The 23,903-nt window shown below is 35.7% G+C and overlaps 1 protein-coding gene across 1 annotated transcript; it reads right to left on the bottom strand.

The window, feature by feature from the left end:
* Positions 1 to 217: 217 nt before the first annotated feature.
* Positions 218 to 7,260, bottom strand: LOC121368933 (transmembrane protein 17B-like). The gene is made up of 4 exons (XM_041493697.1): positions 7,135 to 7,260; positions 4,819 to 4,922; positions 2,994 to 3,107; positions 218 to 1,556 (listed from the first exon to the last, which is right to left on the bottom strand). Exons 1-4 carry the CDS (start codon positions 7,235 to 7,237, stop codon positions 1,269 to 1,271), a joined length of 609 nt encoding a protein of 202 aa, XP_041349631.1. The 5' UTR covers positions 7,238 to 7,260; the 3' UTR covers positions 218 to 1,268.
* Between the last annotated feature and the right edge of the window lie 16,643 nt (positions 7,261 to 23,903).

The following is a 23,903-nucleotide window of genomic DNA, read 5'->3' as shown; positions in this document are numbered from 1 at the left end:
CTGTCAAACATGGATAAATTCCATTTTTGAAAGAGTTGTGGCTCTTGAATAAATCCCCTAAAGTTAAACTTATCACTGGTCTCGGTGGCGTCGTAGATGAGCCAACGGACATAAGGCTGGTAGGTACAGGGTTCACAGCCCTGTACCGGCTACCACCCAGACTAAGTTTTAACGACTCAATGGGTAGATGTAAAGCCACTACACCCTCTTCTCTCTCACTAACCACTAACAATTACCCCTCTGTCCTGGACAGAGAGCCCAGATAGCTGAGGTGTGTGTCCAGGACAGCGTGCTTGAACCTTAATTGGATATAAGAACGAAATAAGTTGAAATGAAATAAACTTATCTGGCCATAGCTGCCAAAAATGTGTAAATCCTCACGAAAATCAAACTTGATCTATAACTAAAATGAAATGAATTAATGATGAATGAATTAACAAATGATATTCACGAGAAATCAAGAAAATGTTTGACCAGCACTGAACACTATGGGTGCAATCAAGCTTGCTTATAGAGTACACATTATAATACATTTAATTATATACATATTTAAATGTGTATATACAAAGTGGACTCAGGCTGAACTTGATTCAAGGGGACTGACTAAATGTAAAGGTATAAAGACTAAAAAAACCTCTTTTTTTATAAAATTCGAAACATGGAAAGTGTTGCCTTTGGGTTAATAACACAAAATGGGACTGCAAGGCATGTTGAAGGGATACCCAGGCAAAAGTTGTTGCAAGCATATTTGGTTAAAAAAATTGATATAAATTTTTTTGAAGGGGGGGGGGGGGGGAGAGAGATAGGGTTTCATTAAACTGTCAATTATTTTGTGAATGTCCGCAATTAAGAATCCACATGTATGAATGTATTGGTGTATGGAAAGGGCATGCTGGCAAACCAAGTACGATGCCACAACAGGGAATATTTTGTTTTCGGAATTTTGATTAGCAATATTGCTAGTAAAGTGAAAACTGATTAGCAACTACTGTTTAGTCTTTTAAAATAGTGTAGTGATCTCTGAATCTTGCATAGCGAACTGCGACGCAATACTGAACTAAATGTTCCCTGCACAACATTTTTCTTGTCGTTGACAATGTTTGATTTTCGTGGCACAACGGCAATTAAGGAGCACAAGCACAACACTTTCCGTCAGTGCCATGTTAAACTTCGAACCATGAGATTGCTGTGGAGTTTTTAATTCTTCTATGTTTTTCCCCAGACATTTCTGTTGCCGTTTTCTTAACTGCATGGATTTGCCAATATGCTCAACAATTGTATCTTGTTTCTGGGTAATATGTATTTTTGGGAGCTTCAATTTTTTCCAAATGCATATCCGTAAATTGTTGCAGGTGGAATTTTGTCACCTGGTAGTCAACCATGATCCTTATGGCAAAATATCCACAGATCATTTCAAAAACTATAAAAAGAGCTTTCACAATATGCATGGCTCGTTCTAGTGGGAGAATCTTAGACTGTTCATTCAACAGTAGCACTGCAATCAATGGGAACTGAAGAAGTAATGTAAGTAACCAAAATCCAGCTAACTCAGGCACCTGAAATTAATAATACAATACTTTAGATACATATTAAAGGGACAGACCCTAGTTTTTAAACACTAAGGCATATTTCTCACTATTAGAGCCATTTATGATCACTGAGATCAACCTTTACTTATATATTATTATTAAGATTATCCATTTCCATACAACCGAAGTTTTTCTGGACAACCTGGTGTTTCTAAAAACACAAAATGCATTTTAAAAATATTTTTTAAAAAGGCACATGCGTCTGAGAAGTAACAGTTATTGAGTCGCGTTTTAGTCTTATTTTTAACGGTATTTTACCATTTCAACTTCACAGACTCTTGTTTCACTCTCTTGTAACACTATCCAAATGTGTTACATGTTTGTAACTTAACCAAACTTAAGTGTCCATTTTTACAGACTCTTGTTTCACTCTCTTGTAACGTTATCCAAATGTGTTACATGTTTGTAACTTAACCAAACTTAAGTGTCCATTTTTATGGGTTGAAACTAGGGTCTGCACCTTTATATTATAATACTTCATAATTTGCATCTTAAATTAGTAATGATAATCTTTGTGTACATGAATATGAAAGAATATTTTTAATTCTGGTAGAAATTATACAAAATTTGTGATCGTTACCCATCAATATATTAATAAAAAATAAAAAAGTAATTCTTACAATTACAAATAAAATAGTTCAAAATATGCACTAATCATATTATTTCTTTATAAAAATATGTTCCACCTTTCATACAATTGTTTTCGGGACAGTATCGACGGACAACATTCCGTTTTCTAGTGAGAACATTCATTGAATCAGAATACAGAAAATCATTTAACAGTTTTGTAATTAGATACATTTTGTTAACATAATAACAATCAAATGCTTTATATAGAAATTAAATTAGTAACAAAATGCTGTATTAATAGAATCTATCACCGTTGTGAGGTATAGATAAGGCAATTTCAACCTGAGGGACAAAATGGGGTTTTCTTGTGAGGGCCGAGGTTTACCAAGGCCCTTACAAATACATTTTGTCCCGAGGGTGACTGATTCTTTTTCTTGCCCATTTAATTTCAGTAATAAAACATTAATTTTGTAAGCGATGGTTTGTTTATTGTGAATGATTCGTAAACATTTTACCTACAAAGTCATTTAATCATACGCGAGGAATATATAGTCCACCTCATGCAACTTACCAATAAATATAAAGTTGAAAATATTAATTTGTTTAAATATTTTTAAAACAATGATACAACGTGAAATGGCAAACAGAATTCTGAAAACCATAAGTTATGACACCAATCATTGTAAAGCATGAGTTACGACGTCATGTGTATGTAGAAACTGTCTAGCCCTCGTGTCCGACAGATTTTTCTAGCACCATGCAAAAGATGGATAACCCTGTCCAGTGGGCAAGAAAAATATATTCAACAAATAACCAATGTTATTGAGGTCTTACCCGCTCCATTAAATTTCCCACATAGCCAAGGTAAAGGCGAATGATTTCTATAACCATGTAGGCAACATACACTGCTGTCAGTATGATCTGGTAGAGAACGTCCAACGAGTCAAACTGTAAAAACAATTTACTTCAACTTTAGTCAACGAGTCACAGATAAAACATTTGTCACCTGTCACCACGATCCTTATAGCAAAATATCCACAGATCATTTCAAACACTATAAAAAAAATCTTTCACAATATGCATGGCTTTCACAGATAAAACATCAACTTTTAAGTATTTCATTTTCAAAGATTGGTTGAAAATATGTTAACCATAGTTGGGGGAAGGATGTAGCTCCATACCGGAGGTGCGATAGATCACAGGATCGATTACACTCAGTGGACGTGGATTTTTACAAGGGGGAAAATCAAGGATTTTGATGAGGGATTTGCATCTATGCCTGTATGAAAATCCACTTCTCACTGAGCAATACAGTGTGTGGTGTGTGTGTGTGTTTCAAGTGTGGGGGGGGGGGGGGGGGGGGGGGGGGGGGAAATAGAAGCAAAAAAAAAAGGGAGTTAAAACCCTCACCCCCCCCCCCCCGCCCCCCCCCCCCCCTCCCTGGATCCGTCACTGGCTCCAGAACTGGCATGTGTAAGCCAAAGGCTGTGGTAGTGTCTATGAGAAAGTTCATATAAAAGACCCCAATCATGCTGCTTTATTATTAGGAGTGGCCTGTGGCAACGGCCACTTTCCCCATCTTTCTCTCGACCAATGTCAAAATAACCAGAATTTTTTCTACCTTTGAAAATTAAAACAAAACATTATCCTCTTGTTATTTAAAGAACTTTAATCCTTTGCTATTTTTATAGAATACCGCCTGCCCTATAATACCATAAACAGTTTCTTGGCCTCTAATTATTTAAAATACCTTATTCCTTTGCTTTTTTTAATACCATTTAGTTTCTTGGCATGAATATTAAGTTTACAACATCCCAAGTGTTTTTGGTCCCCTGAAAGTCCTATTTTACATTACTGATTTAGTGCAAGATTATCATGTCAGCACTTCCACAATTATACCAACAATATGTTTGGGGCGAGGGAAGGCGTGGGGAAAGTGAATGCCAGCTTACACATTAAAAACATATATACATGTACATCAATAAAATATATCATAAAATTAACATTGCGTATATGCTCTTTAAGTTTAAGGGGGAAGGAGAAAAGTAACAAAAAAGCATATTTACCAGTATAATTATGGTTTGTATGCCCATGAAAATGTTTGTAACATTCTGTAAAATTGTCCTTTTTAATATTTGTTACTTGCACCGTATCAAAAATATTCTCTCTACAAAAATGAGATAAATAAAAATCCAGGATTTTTTTCCCCGGGTCCCATGTCTGATTTATTCAGTATTGTTTTGCCCAGGGCCCCATTCCACGAAACGATCTTAGCCCTAAGATTACCTTAAGCACATAGCTACCCTATGCACTTAAGTTGATCTTAGGGCTAAGATCGCTTCGTGGAACAGGGCCCAGGTCCCATGTCTGATGGAATTGCGAACATTAGTGCACTTGTGACAGTTAATTCACAATTAGGACAATTTTCAGGACACTGAATGATGCCATACACTGGCCATATTTATTTATTAGAGCAGACATAATTACAAAAGTATCTACATGTCAAATTGGTAATTTTTAGTGCCACTTGCTTTTGGGTAGAGGCCTTTGTCCAATACCACAAATTCTACTGAGTGAAAATCTCAGCACTGTAAGAACTGAACTATTAATTCTAATATATGTATTGCTTTATTTAATGAATTAAAACAAAAAGATTTACTTTTGCTGCTAAAATGACAATGCTGCTAATAGCCCACAGCGGAGAGAAGAACACATTGAAGTACAGTGCCATCTGCAGTGGAAGATTGGTAACATATTCATTACCTGAAAGGAAAAAAACAAAACAATAATAATAATAATGCACAAAGTGAAATCTGAAGAGTATTCAAATACAGTTCATTAATTAATACAGAAAAATAAGAATATAGTGTATTTTTCTAAAAAATTACAAACATTATTATTATTTTAAATAGCTTGCAGTGTACAATTTGGGGTGTTCAAAATTAAGGCGCCTAAAGGACTCTCAATTTGCATATATACATGCAGCAAGCCAGACACCAATCCAATGAAAACTACCATGTGTTACTTTAAAAAACGCAATGGTTTTATTTGGGATTGGCCAACAGGCCTCTCCCTGCATTTTTAAAAAATAACATAAATTATAGTCAGCATGACATCAGGCCCTAAGATTTCACCGAAACGATTGTTTCCAGTACTGTGTCAGTAGCATGTTGGTAAAATTTAGTTTCCCATGATTATTATATGGAGTACAACTATTCAACAATAATAATATATATATACAACGTATATATCTCATTATTTTTTTTAAATGGGTTCCCATGATCACAAGGTACGGAACTAAAAAATGGTTTCCCATGAAATTTGAAATCCTATGGCCTGTGACATGTATATGGTATATCCAGAACTATGAGTACTTGGAGAGAAGGAAATGTAGAAGAAAAAAGATAAAAATTAACAAAGAAAAATAAGTCAGTTAATTGAAGACTTTACATTTACGATTGTCATGGTGTCTGCTGTCAAAATTCTTTTCAGTCAGATACTTTCCAAAAATATGTATGTTTTAACACATTTACCTTTTTTGTGAGACTGTTGATATATTTAGTAAAACTCTAAATGCATCTTATTGAAATACTTTTAAACTCCCATGTTCTGGATGAAATATATTGTAGTTCGGTCTAATCTAAGATATTAATTTAAGTTAACTTTGAACATAATAAAGTGCAAATGGGTCGACTTGACCAACCACTGGGACAAAATGATAACAGTTTTGTGGAAAGTTCACTAAACATTACCGGTGGGGTGAGTTGGTAGGGAGCAAGCTGACCTGCTCCCGTACAGGCCCGTAGGAACATTATCTAAATTTGGGGCACAATCTCTAGTGGAGTGGAGTGGAGTGGGCATAATCCTTTCAACTGTGCCCCCACTACTCTTTCCCCCTACCCACCCTGTTCATAATAGATACGATAACATAGTGCTGACATCAACAATATCTTCTGTTCAGCACTACAAGGTGAGACCGTGGTATGTGCTATCCTGTCTGTGGGATGGTGCATATAAAAGATCACTTGCTACTAATGATAAAATGTAGCGCATTTCCTCTCTAACACTATGATAAAATTACCAAATATTTGACATCCAATAGCTGATGATTAATGAATCAATGTGCTCTAGTGGTGTCATTACACAAAACAAACTTCTTTTTTTTTGGCAATTGTCTGGCACTTGTCATATTATTGTATGAGACGGCCCCTAGAAGACGGAATGGCTGAGTGGGCAATCATGTGACGCAACGTCACAATATAGGTCTGCGAACTTAGAATTCTGCTGTCCGGAGTTTGCCGAAGCTTAGCTGAATGTGGGTGCTGTCGGGTTTCTTTCTATAGTGTGTCTATTAGTGATTAATATCTGAATTTATTTAAACAAGGAACTCGAAAATGGTCGATGTAAATGTATTTGACGTCAAACATAGGATTGTTGTGGTATTAAGAAAATCTTTGACTATTTTTTGGTGGTCGGCGATTGCCAAAAAATTACATAGCTTGGTCTCTGACTGTAATGAGAGTGTATTTATGTCCAAATGTCCATCTAGCTCTCTTACAGTCAGAGTACTTGGGCTAGGTGTTTTAGAAGACGATTTTTATGTCAACTCGTGATGTGTGAAAACCATATTTTCACGTATTGCTTAGCAATTCATGAAAATATGGTTTTCACACAGGACTGTCACATATATAACTTAACATGATAAATACTTATTATAAATAGTTATGGTTAGGGTTAGGGTTAGTGACAGTGCCAAAGGAAAGTCCTTCCTAAAGCTCACATAACTATAACGCTAAAACTAACCATAGCCATTTAAAGGGGGGGGGGGGGGGGTACGGGTCGAACTCATGCCAAACGGAAACAGATGTTGTACGACAATACAATGTATACACTGCTAGAAAGTTTTGGTATCATCGTCAAACGCACATAAAATTAAACATATAGGCAACTAAAACAAGACAAAACGTTGAAGTACCCGTTTTTAACAGCTGGACACGTTGGGGATCTCTGGCATCTTTTTTAACTGGAAACAAAACATCCGTTAAATTTGTCATCGTTCTCCTAAACGTTGCATCCATTCTCCCAGTTAACGTCGCGTCCATTTTGCCGCTGAATGTCACGTGATAGCTACATGTGAAGACATGCAAATTGTTGGGTTACCGCTAAAACTTGTCGTAGTGGAAATGTAGCTTCGGCTAAAAAAAAAATATATATATGGCTGCCGTGAATGTAGCCAGGCCTCATTTTCTAAAATTATATACACGGCAAAATGTATATTGACGGTATAAACAAGCGAGGGGATGAAGAAGTTTAAAAGGGGGCTGGGTCGGTGGGTATGGTGAGTAGGAAACTGGAGAACTTGTAGCTAGGCTGCATCGGATTGGGTGATTTAAGCGAATTTTAAATATTTATTATGATGTTTTTCATTTAGCTAGGCTAATAGGTTTACATGGAAAAAAGAGAGAAGAAAGTTAGTTACATTCTCTGGTTACCATAGTATAACATCATGTACAAATGTGAAATACAAGCTCAAATGCACTTTTCAAAAAGTCGGGTGTGTTCGCTATGAACGGATATCGTCAAACGTATAGGCCTACGCTTGATTCGTCGCCTGTGCCGCCATAGCTCGGCAAAGCACAAAAGACAGCCTGTTGTCAGTTTCAGTTAACACGTGCGTTTGCCAATTTCAAATTGTAGGGTTCGTCTCAAAAAATTAAAAGAGAAATCTTGCGCTGAACGGAGAACGTTCGGTTGAGAATACGGTACTAGAGTCTTTAGTTAAAATCGGTTTGATCTTGACAACGTATTATCGACAGTCGTACCTTCCTATTTCAGAATTGATATTTTATAAAGTGTTAGTAGAACTTTCAAAGTTTAGTTTGTATACTAGTAACACATTAATCATGTATATAGTTTTAAAATAAAATATACTAAAGTAGACAATGAACGTTTTCACTTCTTAATTTTACGTGTTAAAATCGACAAATTCAAATAAATATTATTTCGTTTGGAAAGGGTAAAGTTGGGGGGGGGGGTTAACGACATCAAAGATAAAGCATATTGATTTAATAATCATCCGACCCATACAACCGTAAATAAAATGTGTTGAGTGCGTCGTTAAATAAAACATATCCTATCCTTCCTTCCATCTGCTGTTGGATGTCTAACATTTGGTAATTTTGACATATAATCTTAGAGAGGAATCGGGTGCATGTGCAGGGGGAGGATATTGGAGGTCGAAACCCTTACTTGACCAAGCTTAAACAAAAATTGAAATGTATTTTTGGGGGGAGCATGGCCCCATATAAACTTCGCTCAACACAGTCTATAACCCCAACCCCGCTGAAATCCCTGCACACGCGCCTTGGAAACCCGCTACATTTTTTTTTAGCAAGGTCGTTTATATGTACTATCCCACAGACAGAATACCACATACCATGGTCTTTTTGTATACCCGCCGATGGGAATCGATCCTAGACTGACCGCGCATTTCCAAAACCCCCACCTTTTTAGGTCTAAGTAATGAATAAAAATAACATATAGTCTTGAAAAATGTTACGTAAATCGAACATAGTACCCTCTTCCTCTACCCCTAGAGCATTACGTAATTAGTAACACCCCCTTACATGTAACGCGTATGCCAACAGCTGGCCACTGTCAAAATTTCACGGCAAATCCCCCCACTCACCGACCCCTGGAAAGGCGTTGTACCATACCTCTATGGATATAAATATGTTTTGGAGATATCAGACGACCCCTCAATCAAGACAGTTAAATTTGTTCCAAAATTGCGAAATCTCACGTGATCTCTTGTTGGGGAATTCTATACTTGTAATAAGCCAATGAAAACCGAGATCGGTACGAGCCCGTCAAAAGTGTCCCACTTTCAAAATACTGGCTTTGTTTTTGACCTGGATAAGCCAGCGTAGTGAAACCAATGCGGAGTGCGGCGTCATATATGCACCAAACGTAATTGGATTTTCTGTTGTATATGCTTAAATAATAAAAATATTCCAGGGAATGTAGGTTTAAATCAACATTGAAATAAAATACTGTACTGGCCGTTTAAAATGCTGTTACGCGGATACCGTTTGAATTACGGTCTCTGATTACCATATTATCGTTTTCTATTGCGAAATACAAGCTCAAATGCACTTTTAAAAAATCAAAAAAATCGTGAGGGTTCGGTATTATCGGAGATTATAATTTCGCTGCGTCTCTGTTGCTATTACTTCACACAATGGTAAAAACAGGGAATGATCTCTAAAGTCAATGGTACCGGACATCCATAGGACCAAGAATTTTATCCGGTATCCAGAGGTGTCCGGTTTTCAGGGATTTGCATTGATATTTGTTTCTGATGGTGTCCTGTTCATATCTGGATATATGTGTGTGTGTGTGTGTGTGTGTGTGTGTGTGTGTGTGTGTGTGTGTGTATGTGTGTGTGCGTGCGTGTGTGTGTGTGTGTGTGTGTGTGTGTGTGAATCTAACGGATAATAATCCAACAAGGAACATTGAAGGAACCTTCAACTTACGATATTTTAACGTTTGCGTTTATACTTTTAAAACTTTTTAATGATAGTAATTTGGAATTGGGTAGAGTGAGCCGGTATTCTTTTGTTCGACTCCCTCTGGGTGTATATGCATGTGCAAGTGCGTATCAAGGAGCCAGGTGGATTTTTTTGGTAGGACGACTCCTTATACAATCTGGGCCGTTAGATGTAGTTGGATGCATTGTTAAATTTGTGCAATGCATCCTGTGTAATACTGATACGATTAATGTGTTGTTGTCAATTATGTGTTTTGGTTGTATAGGTCTATTGTCCTATATGTCCCCAATCGTAGAAAACATTTCAACTTCACCCAGAGAAAGAAGCCTCCCCTTCCCTTGGATTGAAATAAATGTAAGGAGAGGGGAAGAGTTATGTTAACCTGGCTAGCTATAGTTGAAGGACTTTCGCCCTTATAGTGTGAATTTAGGTTTTTTTTGTGGGGTTTTTAAAAACGCTCGAGGCTTCTCTGAAAAAAATGGTGATTTAATATAAACGCTCGAGGCTTCTCTGAAAAAAATGGTGATTTAATATATGTTCCATGTTCATTATTTGGGTACGTTGGTGTGTGTACACTAACTAGTTTCCGTATTACCTCCACTGTGTTACTCATTTAGTGTAACCGACGACAGTTAATTAATAAGAAAGTAATAGTTATAATAATGATCTAGCTGTTTTATTGGTTGACGGGTGATTAGCGTTATAGAGTTATTGTTTATGAGTTTTATCATAAGCGGTTAAAATCCCGAATCATATCCCCTCCCTTCTACACCGTATCATATTTGAAACGTTACAGTATTACTCCTACTACTCATCTAAGCGCATTCCTCGTAAAACTAGCTATTTTAGAAAATATAAAGCACTCATCTAGATGGAGCTCTTCGATGGTTAGAGGAACTTACGCACTAGCACCTGCAGCAACAACAAAATATTATCCAATCAAAATACGTGTGCCAAGTTCAAGCGTTCAATGGAGCAAATGTGAAAAAATAATATTGTAAATATCGCATAGCTTTTTTACAGTTTAAAATGTTATAGGCAATACATTGTGTGATAGGGAAACACGGTAAACATTACATATTTTTAGAAGTTGATGTGTTAAATTAAAACCAAGTTGTTTGACCGAAGCAACTTCAAATGTGTGACACTGAATTATCTGATACTGTGATAGTATCATAATCACTGATATTAGTGATGCTACAGTGACACTGATAGTCACAGTGATACTGAATGATTGTGACATGTCATTTGACTTCATATTCCCCGTATATCATAATAATATATGGGCCATAATGATACGAATAATTTCAAGTTTCGTAGCATCCAGGAAAATGCTTAAATTTTATTTTCTTCCTGGAAAGTGCTTAAAACTCCTGGAAAATTTAATTAACCAGGCCACGTTCCACGAAGCAATCTTAGCTCTAAGATCAACTTAAATGCATAGGGTAGCTATGCGCTTACAGTAATCTTAGGACTAAGATTGCTTCGTGGAACGGAGCCCAGGGCTGCAAATTAGCGGTAGCCTGTGGTGACCTTTATTCTCGGAACCGAACATACGGGTACTTCGGCCCTATCCGCCATTGTTTATCACGTGACGCGGTGAAGCTTCTCCTTAGTTACGTATGGTTTGATAGTGAATTTAGTCAATTTCAGTCGATCATTTACATCAGTTAACGGCGAAGATGCCTAAAACATGTTGTGCAGTTGACTGCATAAACCATAACTTGATGTTAAAAAAAATATCGTTTTACAAATTTAGAAAAGAAGAGACCAGACGCCGCTTCTGGGTAGAGGCACTAAAACGTGACAAACCTGATGCACAGTGTCGGACACATTGACAGAATGCGACTACGTTGAGTTTAATGTTGTTGCATGTCAACAATAACCGACGTTAATAGCAACGAAAATGGTTAATGCATGTGCATTGATAACATTTCCACATTATACTGTAAATAAAATACACAATTCCATCTACTTTCATGAAGAAAAAAAACAACAACCCGGATGCATCCAGTTCTTGAATAAAGAGTATACTCTTTTTATCATCAAATTTGTGTGGTCTTCATTTTTCATTTAATCTAATTTTAGAGTTCAATCAAGACATTCTCTATACTTGTATTTATTTTGCCATCTTCGGCTACTACATCTATTTATTTATTTTTATTTTTAAAATAAAAAGTATATGCAGTTAAATTACACACACACACACAATAATAATAATTTATTATAAAAGTTCTTTTTTAAACTTTATTTTTATTTTGTGTGTGTGCAAATGTGTCTGTAGCAGGCTGCAGTACGAAAATATAGGTTTTCTACTACTTTTTATATAAATATGGCTTCTTTCCCTACCAAGATTGTCCCTACTACTCAAGATTTTGCCCCCTACCCCTCCAGATATTGTACCTGCGGACGTGTAATAGTCCAAATGTATAATGTATTAAACAATAAAGGTATACTTGTATCTTGGATACATACATACATATATACATATGCATACATGTGTATGATATATATATATATATATATATATATACACACATACATGTATACATGTTTCTGGGGTTTTTTAATTTACTCTGTTATGAATCAATGTAATTTGGTGGTTGTGGCACATTTGTAGATTTTGCTTCTGTTCAAGTTAAAGGACTTACCTTTTTACATCTATATGTTGTTTTATAGTATTCTGCAGTTCTTCGGATTGTGTGTGTGTGTGCATGCATGTGTGCACACAATCTACTTCAGCAATTATCTGTAATAAAATGAATGGTCATCGCCATATTTGATATTTGTTTTCCTTTCTAAAAACACTATTTCACATGGAGAATAATATGGCATTTAACCATCTCATTCATACATTTTCCTTGAATATGCTACATAAGTGCATCTATACAAGAGGTAATTTAACCCTGGTTAAAAGCAACTGAGGTTAAATATGTGTAGTCTAGCAAAAGGCATATTGATACAGATCAGTTTACTGACAGTCATGATAATTGCCCCATCTCCTTTGTCCACCTGTATCTTATGAAACATTAGTTTTGTACATATTACTTAAATTTTAATTGCAATAACAATTCCAATACAGCCCAAGACAAAATCTGCAATATCCACTGACTAGGTATAAAACAACACATATATATATATATATATATATATATATATATATATATATACATATACATATATACATATATATATACATATATATACATTTTCTCAGGTAAGTTTTTGTGTTTTATTAATAAATATACCATGTTAAACCCTATTATTAAAACAGTTATATTCGATGAGGTAACACTATGTTTTAGTAGGTTGTAGACCGTGACATGAAAATAATATGGGAGTTATTAATTGCTACCCTAACTTAGATTATGGGGGGCAATTTAAAATATTAATATTCACATACTAAAGGGAGCTATATATTATTCTCCTTAACTAATCTCAGGGGAGTGATGGATAGCAAGAAAGAGATATAACTCCCCTTAGATGACAAGGTCTGAGGTTGGCTATATTTTATTATTGCTATTTTCTTTTCGCCTGCATTCAACCGGTAAGGAAGGCCAACATCATGAGATAATTTCACAATCTGTAAAAACAAAATCATTTCATTATTTCAAGAAACTGGTGGGTTTTTTAAAGAATAAAAGAATGTATTCAGTGGAACATTTTCATTGTTGCCAATACATCTATATAATAAGAATGACAATAATAATACTGTAATTTAAAGTTGTAAAGTAACAACTTTGCAATTGTTTAATTATTACATTCTATTTGGAAATATAATAATTATGTTAAATCCTAAAAATAATTATCTTGAATCTGCATATAAATTTTATTATTATACATACAAATTATATATTTTGTAGCCCACATCATAATTATTATAATATTAATAATTATCTTATCATTTCAAAGTTGTTAAAATTTATAATTAATATTACTTGAAAATTGCATCAACAAAAATTGTTCTGCCCAACCTGCCTCTAGTAAAGTCCCCTCGACAATATAAGCTATACGGAAACATGTCGGTAAAAAATATAGACTGTACTAATTCGTTGTTCGTTTCTCTTATATGACAACCCAAGCTGCTATAATACTCATAAGACATGCTGCAACTATGTGTTAGCTACAGAAAATAAATGACAATATGCAAGGCATGCAAAAAGTTAATATGATAACTTTATTCTATGTAAAACAGTAATCACTAAGGCTTTGCTTCACCCCCAAAGACCCGGATGATCGGTAACTAGGCCGTGTGACGTCACGCCGGTTCCGAGAATTGGCAAAGGGCATCAAATAATTTTACAAAGGTAGTCCGTCTGGCGACCATCAAATTTAGATTCTGGCAAGTATGGTACTATTTAAATATGAAATACATTGATGATTGAAACCGAAGTGATTGTGACAAAACACACTGTGTTTGTGTTGGCGCGAACTACAGATCTGGCAGCAGAAGACCTAGAACACGTTCTATTTTTGATAGTGCCAGACTTATGGGTCGGGTCTTTCTAAAAATAGAGCTCAAATGTATTGCAGACAATGCATGTATTTTAAAATCTGGAAATCGTTGGCTTATTCAAATGGACTGGATACGTCATGATTATCTAGTAGATCTACTTTTTTGACAATTGATAATTCAATGTTATGGTAAAAATTATTCATACTTAATTAGCTTACATTATTCTAGGACAAAATCAAAATCTACATTGTACTTTTAACTCACACTAACATGAGTGCATGTGCACATATATAAATAATGACATTTTCCCATTACTACAGGGATTATTCCAAAGGTCAGTTAATTGTTGTCGTCGGTATTGTTTTAAGTTTAAGCTCTTTGCATGCAATAAGAAGATCAGATCTAGAAGTCCTGACACCATGACTTTCATATTGACATAACTGTTGAAATTTAATGTAATAAGCAATAAGTAAGTTTTTATGCTTTTCATCCCTCTTGCATCGCCACAAAGAGGACTGCCACTCAGACTAGTTAACTAAGGCACCCAGTTCTACCATTAGTCCCTCTGTACTGCATTATCTTTGACTTGAGAGACAATGCAAGTCAAGCTGCATACCTTGGCTGTTCTAGCATTTTGTCTTCACCCCTGTATTAAAAATGAAATTTAATCTGTATACTTCAATGGTAATTTGTAAAGAAACATTTTTATTTATCCTGAATTTCTTTTTCAAATTTGTTTAATGGAGTTGGTATGGCTTTGAAACTTAACATGTTTTTATATGAATTTTAACTATTCTATATGAAGTTGCATGCCAATTGATTGGTTTCCTTTTGACGAAAACGGAGTATATACTGTGCGAACATGGTTATTATTCAACAAAGACCATTCTAGTTTTGATTTTGGCTGTGCAGTTAAATTCCAATGTGATAATTGGAGGGCTAGTTGAATTTGAGAAGGGCCAGTAAGATTTTTCTTCAACTGGCCCTGCTGGCGAACATGGTTTTTATGTTAATTTTCAACCCTGATTAACCTCCTGGAAAGTCCTGGAATATTATCCAGCATTGAGACACCGATGCTAGCCTGAGTACTCTTGACTGTAACAGAGCTAGACAGACATTTGGAAGGTTATAGTACTTATAGTTATACGCTCTTGTTTATGACAGTCAGAGACCAGGCTATGTAATTTTCTTTCAATCCCTGCCCACCAAAGAGTTTTTCTGCCCAATCATGACATTGGCTCCATCACTTCCCACTGCAAAAAGATTTTTCAGTTATTTGCAAATCATTATCGAAATATTTCTTCACAGCGTCAAAGATTGCTTGGGCTATTCCATTTGGAATAGATATTAGTGTTAAGAACTATGTCATTATCCGACTCATTCAAGTATCGAACATATATCGACAGTTGTTTCTTTATGACACTGACTTTGGGTGGTTTTGTAATTTTATCGTGAATGTCTTTCCTTATCAAACAATCTAAATATTCATCTTGCACCCTGTGGCTGGTGTAGTGGGCATTCTTTCCTAGACTTACATCGTCCATATATTGTAGACCCATTGTGTGCACAATTTAATTTTTTGCCAGTAAGTACATCAATTTTATGTGAGCAATAATGGCTTCCCGTTGTGAATTTACGGCAGTTTCAAAACGGAAAATATCGCTATTCTTCTTTGACAGTGTCATTGTCATTTCTCTTGAAATTGCTGCCTTGTGGTTGGTGCTTTCTGACTTTTTTCTAACGTTTGACACGGGACATCAATCCATATCGTCTTTCCAACAGGGGCATGTGGTGGACGACAGTTGTGTTTTGTACATAACGAACAAAACATTCCATCCATTGAAAGTGTTTGTTGTTTAAGTGGATGGTCATTTGGCGTAGTACTATTGCCCACTTTTCTTCATTAACTTTTTTACTGGTTTCACCCACGTGAATTCTCAAGACCAGGATGACCCATCGTAACCGGATTGTCTACTTTTGGATTTTTTTGGCATTACGGCTATCATTACATGTACTTGCATCCAGACTAGGCAAATGCTGCCTTTTACTAACTAACCATTTTGACAGACATATTTTTTTATAAATTTGTTTTATTAAGTTGCAAACAGAAATCCATGTAACAGTGTTCTCGTTTGGTGAAGGAGGGCAGCTGTGAGACAACAGATTTAAGATTACAAAAAAAAGAGAGAGAGAGAGAAATCTGTTGTGTGTTGGTCGACTATGCAGGCCTGGAAATATTTTTTTTAGGGGTGCCTGTCATAAATAAAGCTGCCTATCATCCAAATGTTAAAATAATGTTACTGTTCTTTATTAATCATGTACTACTATATCAAGCCTAGAAATATGTGGCCGGTCACGGACGTTGTCCGGTACAAATTTGTCATTTGTCAAGCTTTGACAGTTATAAACTTAATATTATCAGTCATTTTGTCTGACACAAAATGAAGTATTTCTGTGTTGAAGTAGTCCGAAATGGAACAGAGATAGATATTCACATAATTTGCACTGGTGTTGAAGCAGTTTGATGCAGTATATTTTAAAATGCATATTTAAAATAGTTTTTTGGTTATATCATGCAGCATGCACATGCAGTCTGCTTATGGAACTGTTGCTTAGCAGCTAGAATACCTTTGCATTTGCCCGGAAATGGTGTTTCCCATGTCTATTATTACTATTAATAGACCCAAGCAAGCTTGATGGTCCGATGTGTTTCGAATGACTCAAGTTGACAACGCATCTTTTAACAGGAAAATTTAACAGTTTAAACTGAACAGTGGACAAATAATATAGTGCCACTGTGTTTATTTAATGTAAGTCGTACCTCTGAAACCACACAGTCCTGCAGGTAACGGTCATTATTTATATTGGCTGAGTAAACGGATATTATGATGTGCATGTGTTCCGGGTTAGCTGTCAATCTATACTTATCACCAGTAGCTTGTGTTACGGTTTTTACCAATGTCAATTAAGTAATGCATTTTGATTCTGGATATAGATCTATATAATGCTCTTTGGAAATATTTATATGTACATTGTGTCATTTGCTTTTCTATTGCAGTTTTCTGTTTACAACATGGATATTTTTGTTCAAACAAGCAGCATTCCTGAAGGAAAAGAAAATTTAACACAGAGTGAAAAAGTAATAATATTAATATAGTTTTTTAAAATCCAGATCCTCCTTTAAAGTTTTATTTGCTGTAAACTAATCTGCCAGTAAAAAATAAGGAAGAAATTATGACTGGAAATTTAAATGAATTTGAGTGACTGATTTGGTTACAGTGTTCAACCATTAAAAATATTTAGTAATTGACTAATTAAAAGTTATGATTTTTTAGTGGATGGGACAGACTTTTACATGTTAAATTTTAATGTATTCTCTGCTGTACCTGCCAACAGTTAGACTATGATGGAAATTAAAGAATACTTGGTATCATCAAGGTTTTATGTTACTTATTTTAAAATTAGTTTTGGGGTTTAAAAATCAAAACACAATCTTTGCAACATTGAATAGTTGCTTTCATTGAATTCTTCATCTACATGTATTTTATTCAGCTACACATTGTTTATGTTCATTGTTTTATAATTTCAGACCATTGTTGCTGCACAGCTTCCCTTGTTTAGTCCCATTCGAAATCCATTACGTGATGTCAACCACCAGCAAATATCCACGCCATCAACTTCAGTGAAAAAACGCAAATTATCAACACCTGGAGGAACCAAATCTGAAAGAGTTAACAGGTAAATTATGATTGTGATACTGATAGGTTATGGCTCTTCCATCATCAACCACAGAGTGGTAGGGTATCAGAGGCTGTGTGCCTTGTACACCATATTATTAATCAACTATCTATAATACGTTGCAAAACGGCCCGTAGCTTACACATCAAACCCAGACCGTGGCCTTCAATCTACATGTTCTTAATGAAGTCACATTTTTTCGTTGTTTCAAGGATGTGTGAGTGGGAGTTACCTGGCCTCAGCAGTGTGTTCAGCAAATATTGTAAAAAGTCGCTAGGTCTCACAGAAGCTTTGGCTATAGATGTATTTTAGTAATGCAGTTGATACTTTCTATTACCCAGACCAAACATTCAATTGCCGGGACCAAGGCCTAGTGAACTTGACAAACCTTGGAGTAGTGTGTTGAGTGTTAAAATAAACCCATTAATTGGGTACGTACTACAAAGTCCTTTACTGTTTTAATGTAATTTATTTTGTGACTCTTTTTCAGCAAGTTGAGACTTCCTATATCTGTATATAGAGATAAGCATCCTGCAACACCCAGTACTCCTGTGAGATACAGGCACAAGTCGCATAAGACACCAAAATTGCAGAAAGTTGTAAGTATTAATTTTAATGATGTACGCCTAACTCATTCAGGGAACATTTTGTTTTCAAAATCTGGAATAGTCATATTTCTAGTCAATTGAAGATTAATTATCAAGTAATGTTTCAAATTTGTGCAGTGATCTCTGAAACTTGTGCAAGCAAATTCTATTCAGGCACTGTATTACGAAAAAGACACTGTTCTGCAAAGAGATGACAAAGTTCACGAGGTTGGTAACTTCCTTTAATTTCATTAATCAGCACTTATTGTGCGTGGGGTACCAAACAGAATTTCTGGTAATGTGGTACAAAATGTCAGTGTTGGGTGTATGGCAATATGGCAGCACAGCGACTTCTCATGGAGCAGATGACCCTCCTGGGGGATCTGATGCTAGACACAAACCAAATTTGCCTCCAATACATTGATGTGTTGCTGGTTCAGATAGGCCATGGTGAGACCAACCGTGTGAGGCCTGGCGTTATCATATTGTAACATCTATAGATGAGGGTTAGCTGCCATGTGGGGCTTGATGTGGTTTTGGAGGACCTCGTCTCTGTAGGTTTGGACGTTGCAACATCATCGGAAAATGTGAAGGTCTGTCCTTCCTTACATGCTGATTCCTCCCCATATCACCACACTACCACCTCCCCAGCGATTCACCACGTCTCTGCCACACCCGCATCCGCCCATCAGCATAGCTGAGATGAAATCTGGATTCATCTGTAAAGAGGATCTGTCTCTAATGGCATTGTGTCCATCAACGATGCGTTCGAGCCCACTGAATTCGCTGTTGTCGAAGCTGCTGTGTCAGGGTGGGTCCAACGTAGGGTCTTCTTGGTTACAGGCCCTGCTCCTGTAGTCGGCGCCGTACAGTCTGTTGACTGATGGGACTGTTCAGGCCATGGGTGGTAGTAGCTGTCCTAGCTGCAGGTTGAAATCTGTTGCACAGGTAAAACAGGTAAATTTGTCGATCTTGGTGGCAGGTAGTGACCAGGGCAGGGTCGATCACAGGTGGTGCCAGTTTGTCGTAGGCAGTGTTACAGTCTCATAATCGTAGAGTTATGGCAATTGAATCTATGGGCCACTTCCCACGCCGACAAGCGGGCATCATGAACGTCATTGCATTAACCTAAGGTTAATCACAACATGTGAATCTGATAACTCAATTTCCCGGCTTTATAACAGTAGAACTAGTACTGTAAGGTGCCAGTGGCATGACTTGCATGTGCATTTTGGAGATTTTCAAGAATTCTGCTCCCGAACAATAACATGCTTCAGCACATGCACAAAGTACGGTTTGACGTGACCTTCCATCCCGTTGCATTCATTCTACCCTATATTTCAGACTGCATCTCCACAAAAACAAAAAATGCGTTTTCTATAGCTGTCAGTATATATAGTCACTGTTCCGTTGTTTAGTGCATCCATCAAAAATATGTTAACAGTGTTATTTGGACATCATTCTTAGTAATTATTAATAGTTTATTTTACTAATTGGCAAGGTATAAATATAGTATAAATTAATCTTACTTAGAGATTGATTTCGCTAAGTTTCTAACACAGTTCTTTATTACTTCGGCATAAACGCTGGCGTTCAGTTCTTCCTTGTTTTGACAGTGACTGCCATGTTTACTAGCTGACCTTTAGGGATGGGTCAAGGCAGCGTTAAGCAAAATGGTTATAAATAGAATTTATTAACTTTGACCAGCAGTAGACTTAATCGAACGATACAACGACATGAAATAACGTTTAGATTTAATATTAGCGATGAATTAGAAAATTTGTGTAATTTATCACACACTCTTTTATCGTTGAGATTGTATTGTCGTGAACTGTAGAAATATAAATGTTTCCGTTACAGTTAGTTCAGTAACAGCGTTGTTTTAAATAATCACTTATGCTTAAAACTACATTCCCTGGAATATTTTTATTATTTAAGCATATAGAATGGAAAATCCAATTACGTTTGGTGCATATATGACACTGCACTCCGCATTGGTTTCACTACGCTGGCTTATCCAGGTCAAAAACAAAGCCAGTATTTTGAAAGTGGGACACTTTTGACGGGCTCGTACCGATCTCGGTTTTCATTGGCTTATCACAAGTATAGAATTCCCCAACAAGAGATCACGTGAGATTTCGCAATTTTGGAACAAATTTAACTCTTGATTGAGGGGTCATCTCATATCTCCAAAACATATTTATATCCGTAGAGGTATGGTACAACGCCTTTCCAGGGGTCGGTGAGTGGGGGGATTTGCCTTGAAATTTTGACAGTGGCCAGCTGTTGGCATACGCGTTACATGTAAGGGGGTGTTACTAATTACGTAACGCTCTAGGGGTAGAGGAAGAGGGTACTGTGTTCGATTTACGTAACATTTTTCAAGACTATATATTATTTTTATTCATTACTTAGACCTAAAAAGTTGTTTTGGGGAAAATGCGCGGTCAGTCGGCGGGTATACAAAAAGACCATGGTATGTGATATCCTGTCTGTGTTATGGTACATATAAACGATCCCTTGCTAAAAAAAAATGTAGCGGGTTTCCAAGGCGTGTGTGCAGGGATTTCAGTGGGGTTGGGGTTATAGACTGTGTAAATCGAAGTTTATATGAGGCCATGCTCCCCCCAAAAATACATTTCAATTTTTTTTAAGCTTGGACAAGTAAGGGTTTCAACCTTCAATACCCACCCCCTGCACATGCACCCGATTCCTCTCTAAGATTATATGTCAAAATTACCAAATGTTAGACATCCAACAGCAGATGGAAGGAAGGATAGGATATGTTATATTTAACAACCAACTCAACACATTTTATTTACGGTTGTATGAGGTCGGATGATTATTAAATCAATATGCTTTATCTTTGATGACGTTAAACAACTCCCCCCAACTTTACCCTTTCCAAACAAAATAATATTTATTTGAATTTGTCGATTTTAACACGTAAAATTAAGAAGTGAAAATGTTCATTGTCTACTTTAGTATATTTTATTTTAAAAATATATACATGATTAATGTGTTACTAGTATACAAACTAAACTTTGAAAGTTCTACTAACACTTTATAAAATATCAATTCTGAAATAGGAAGGTACGACTCGATAATACGTTGTCAAGATCAAACTGGTTTTAACTAAACTCTAGTACCGTATCCTCAACCGAACGTTCTTCGTACAGAGCAAGATTTCTCTTTTAATTTTTTGAGACGAACCCTACAATTTGAAATTGGCAAACGCACATGTTAACTGAAACTGACAACAGGCTGTCTTTTGTGCTTTGCCGAGCTATGGCGGCACAGGCGACGAATCAAGCGTATACGTTTGACGATATCCGTTCATAGTGAACACACACGACTTTTTTTAAAGTGCATTTGAGCTTGTATTTCACATTTGTACATGATGTTATAATATGGTAACCAGAGAATGTAACTTCAAAGGCATATTGTCACAGACCACTGACCTATTTCATTTTCTAACAAACCTGAACAAAAATTATTTGATTTGTCCCTAAATGTACTTTATTCAACCACCATACTCCATTTATTAATTATATTTTGTAAAAATAATTGAATTATGGCAATGGTCCATAATTCAAAAACTAAAATTGCCGAGATGGTTGACATGGATTTCATTCCATCATGGTTCATTTAAAGTGATACGATAGCTAGATTTGGTTTCCAACAATTAATGTAATTTTTATTTATTATCCATTTTTAGAGAAATACGGTCCTTAAATCCGTGACAGTATGCCTTTAATGCAAACTATTAAAGCCGCACGCCCTAGTTCCATCCAGCGAAAATAAATTATAATTTGGTTAATCTACAAACCTGTAACACACTTAGATCACGTTTTTATCAAATGGAGTGAAAAAGCAGGTTTTATATCGATAAATACCATGGGAATCCCCATGTCCCAATTGCTTGAAATAATTTTGAAAGTTAGTATTCTGATGTCACCGGTAGATGTCGCTCGAAGCACAACAATGCCTACGTCACGACAAATTTCACAGACTTGGGGTGCGTTCGTTTCACCTCTCCTGGACTTTTTCCCAACTGTTCTGTCCTGGTTGTATCCCCTCTCCAGATATCGTAAGACTTAGCAAAATTATTGGTTTTAAGGGTTTGTAACGTTTTGTGTAGAGACACTTACTTGTCTGAACTTTATTGTTACTGAAAATGTTCACGAACTGTGAAGAAAAATCTCACAAATGAACAACAACAAATCGGATGTTGATTGCGCGAACCGTGCACGAGAAAACAAACTGAACCAAAATGATAACAGTCACGTGATATACCAACGTCTGTGACATAGAAATGGAAATATCCTCTCTAAAAATAGATTGGACCTCGCTTGCTTAACGTTTTTTTCTTGACAGCACGTCTTGTGAAAAAATGCATTTCGTGGTTTTACAAACATCAGGATAACCAAAAAGCACTTCAGGTGAATGGAAATGTGTATTCTAAATAATAAAATGTAAGTAAAGTGCAATTTTATTTGTGAAAAATGGGGTTTAATAGCGAAAAACAACGCCGTAATGGTTAACAAATAGCCGTAACTAGGGTGTGTCCCTTTAAGCAACACGGATAGAAAAATGTATTATAGTTTGAATGTTAACCCATTTTGCAGTTGTTAATTTAAAAATAAATTTTGAGCTCGATCGCCATCTGTGTTTATTATCATTGGTCAGATGACGTCACATGGTATATAGTAATTTTAGTGTAAAAGCAAGTGACATCAGATTGATAACATTCTGGTTTCAGCCAAGAGTCATTTGGCTAAATTTAGACAACAAGAACAACCAATTAATGGAATAAAGTTTCCTCAATTTTGTTCCATATTTAAAGGTACATAATAGAAACAAATATAATTTATTATTTTTAAAGATAAGAGTAATTACAAATTATTGTTATTATTCTTTACAAAAGAAAAGCCTATTTATTTATATGATCCAAAATAAATTAATCTTGATATTAAATTAATTTAATTACATCTGCTGTGGATCACTTATCAAAGAGGGATTTACTTCAATAGAATGAGAACTGTATTATTTTTTTTTTATCATGACAACACAGTCGATATTTGAATAAAATATTTTTTTATTATTTACAAAAACTGCATTATTGATTTATTGAATCACTTTATATAATGAGAAAAGAAGAATCCGCTATGGCTGTTACAATAATGTGGGGATTAAAGTTTCAACTTATTGTTGATTATTTGTTGTATATTAGCTAAAGACAGTCATTGAGGTAAAATGCACAGAATTATTAGCTTTATTTGTGTGTTGATATTATTTTATGGAAGACCCAAGTATTTTTGTACCCTTTTTATCCAATGTTTCTATAATTTTATAACCTAATGGAAATAACCGAAATGTTTGAACATGAAGGGACATTATTTCAACACAGTGT

The sequence above is a fragment of the Gigantopelta aegis genome, chromosome 3, assembly GCF_016097555.1.
Source record: "Gigantopelta aegis isolate Gae_Host chromosome 3, Gae_host_genome, whole genome shotgun sequence".
Taxonomy (NCBI): Eukaryota; Metazoa; Mollusca; class Gastropoda; order Neomphalida; family Peltospiridae; genus Gigantopelta; species Gigantopelta aegis.
This window is presented reverse-complemented; position numbering and strand designations above follow the sequence as displayed.

What these genes read in the sequence shown, in the direction of transcription:
- LOC121368933 (XM_041493697.1), bottom strand. Translation starts at nt 7,237, where the DNA reads ATGGATGCAACGTTTAGGAGAACGATGACAAATTTAACGGATGTTTTG. An exon ending in TTGTCATTTTAGCAGCAAAA is followed by an intron (nt 3,108 to 4,818) that starts GTAAATCTTTTT and finishes TTGTTTTTACAG; the next exon opens with TTTGACTCGTTGGACGTTCT. An exon ending in TGGGAAATTTAATGGAGCGG is followed by an intron (nt 1,557 to 2,993) that starts GTAAGACCTCAA and finishes TATTAATTTCAG; the next exon opens with GTGCCTGAGTTAGCTGGATT.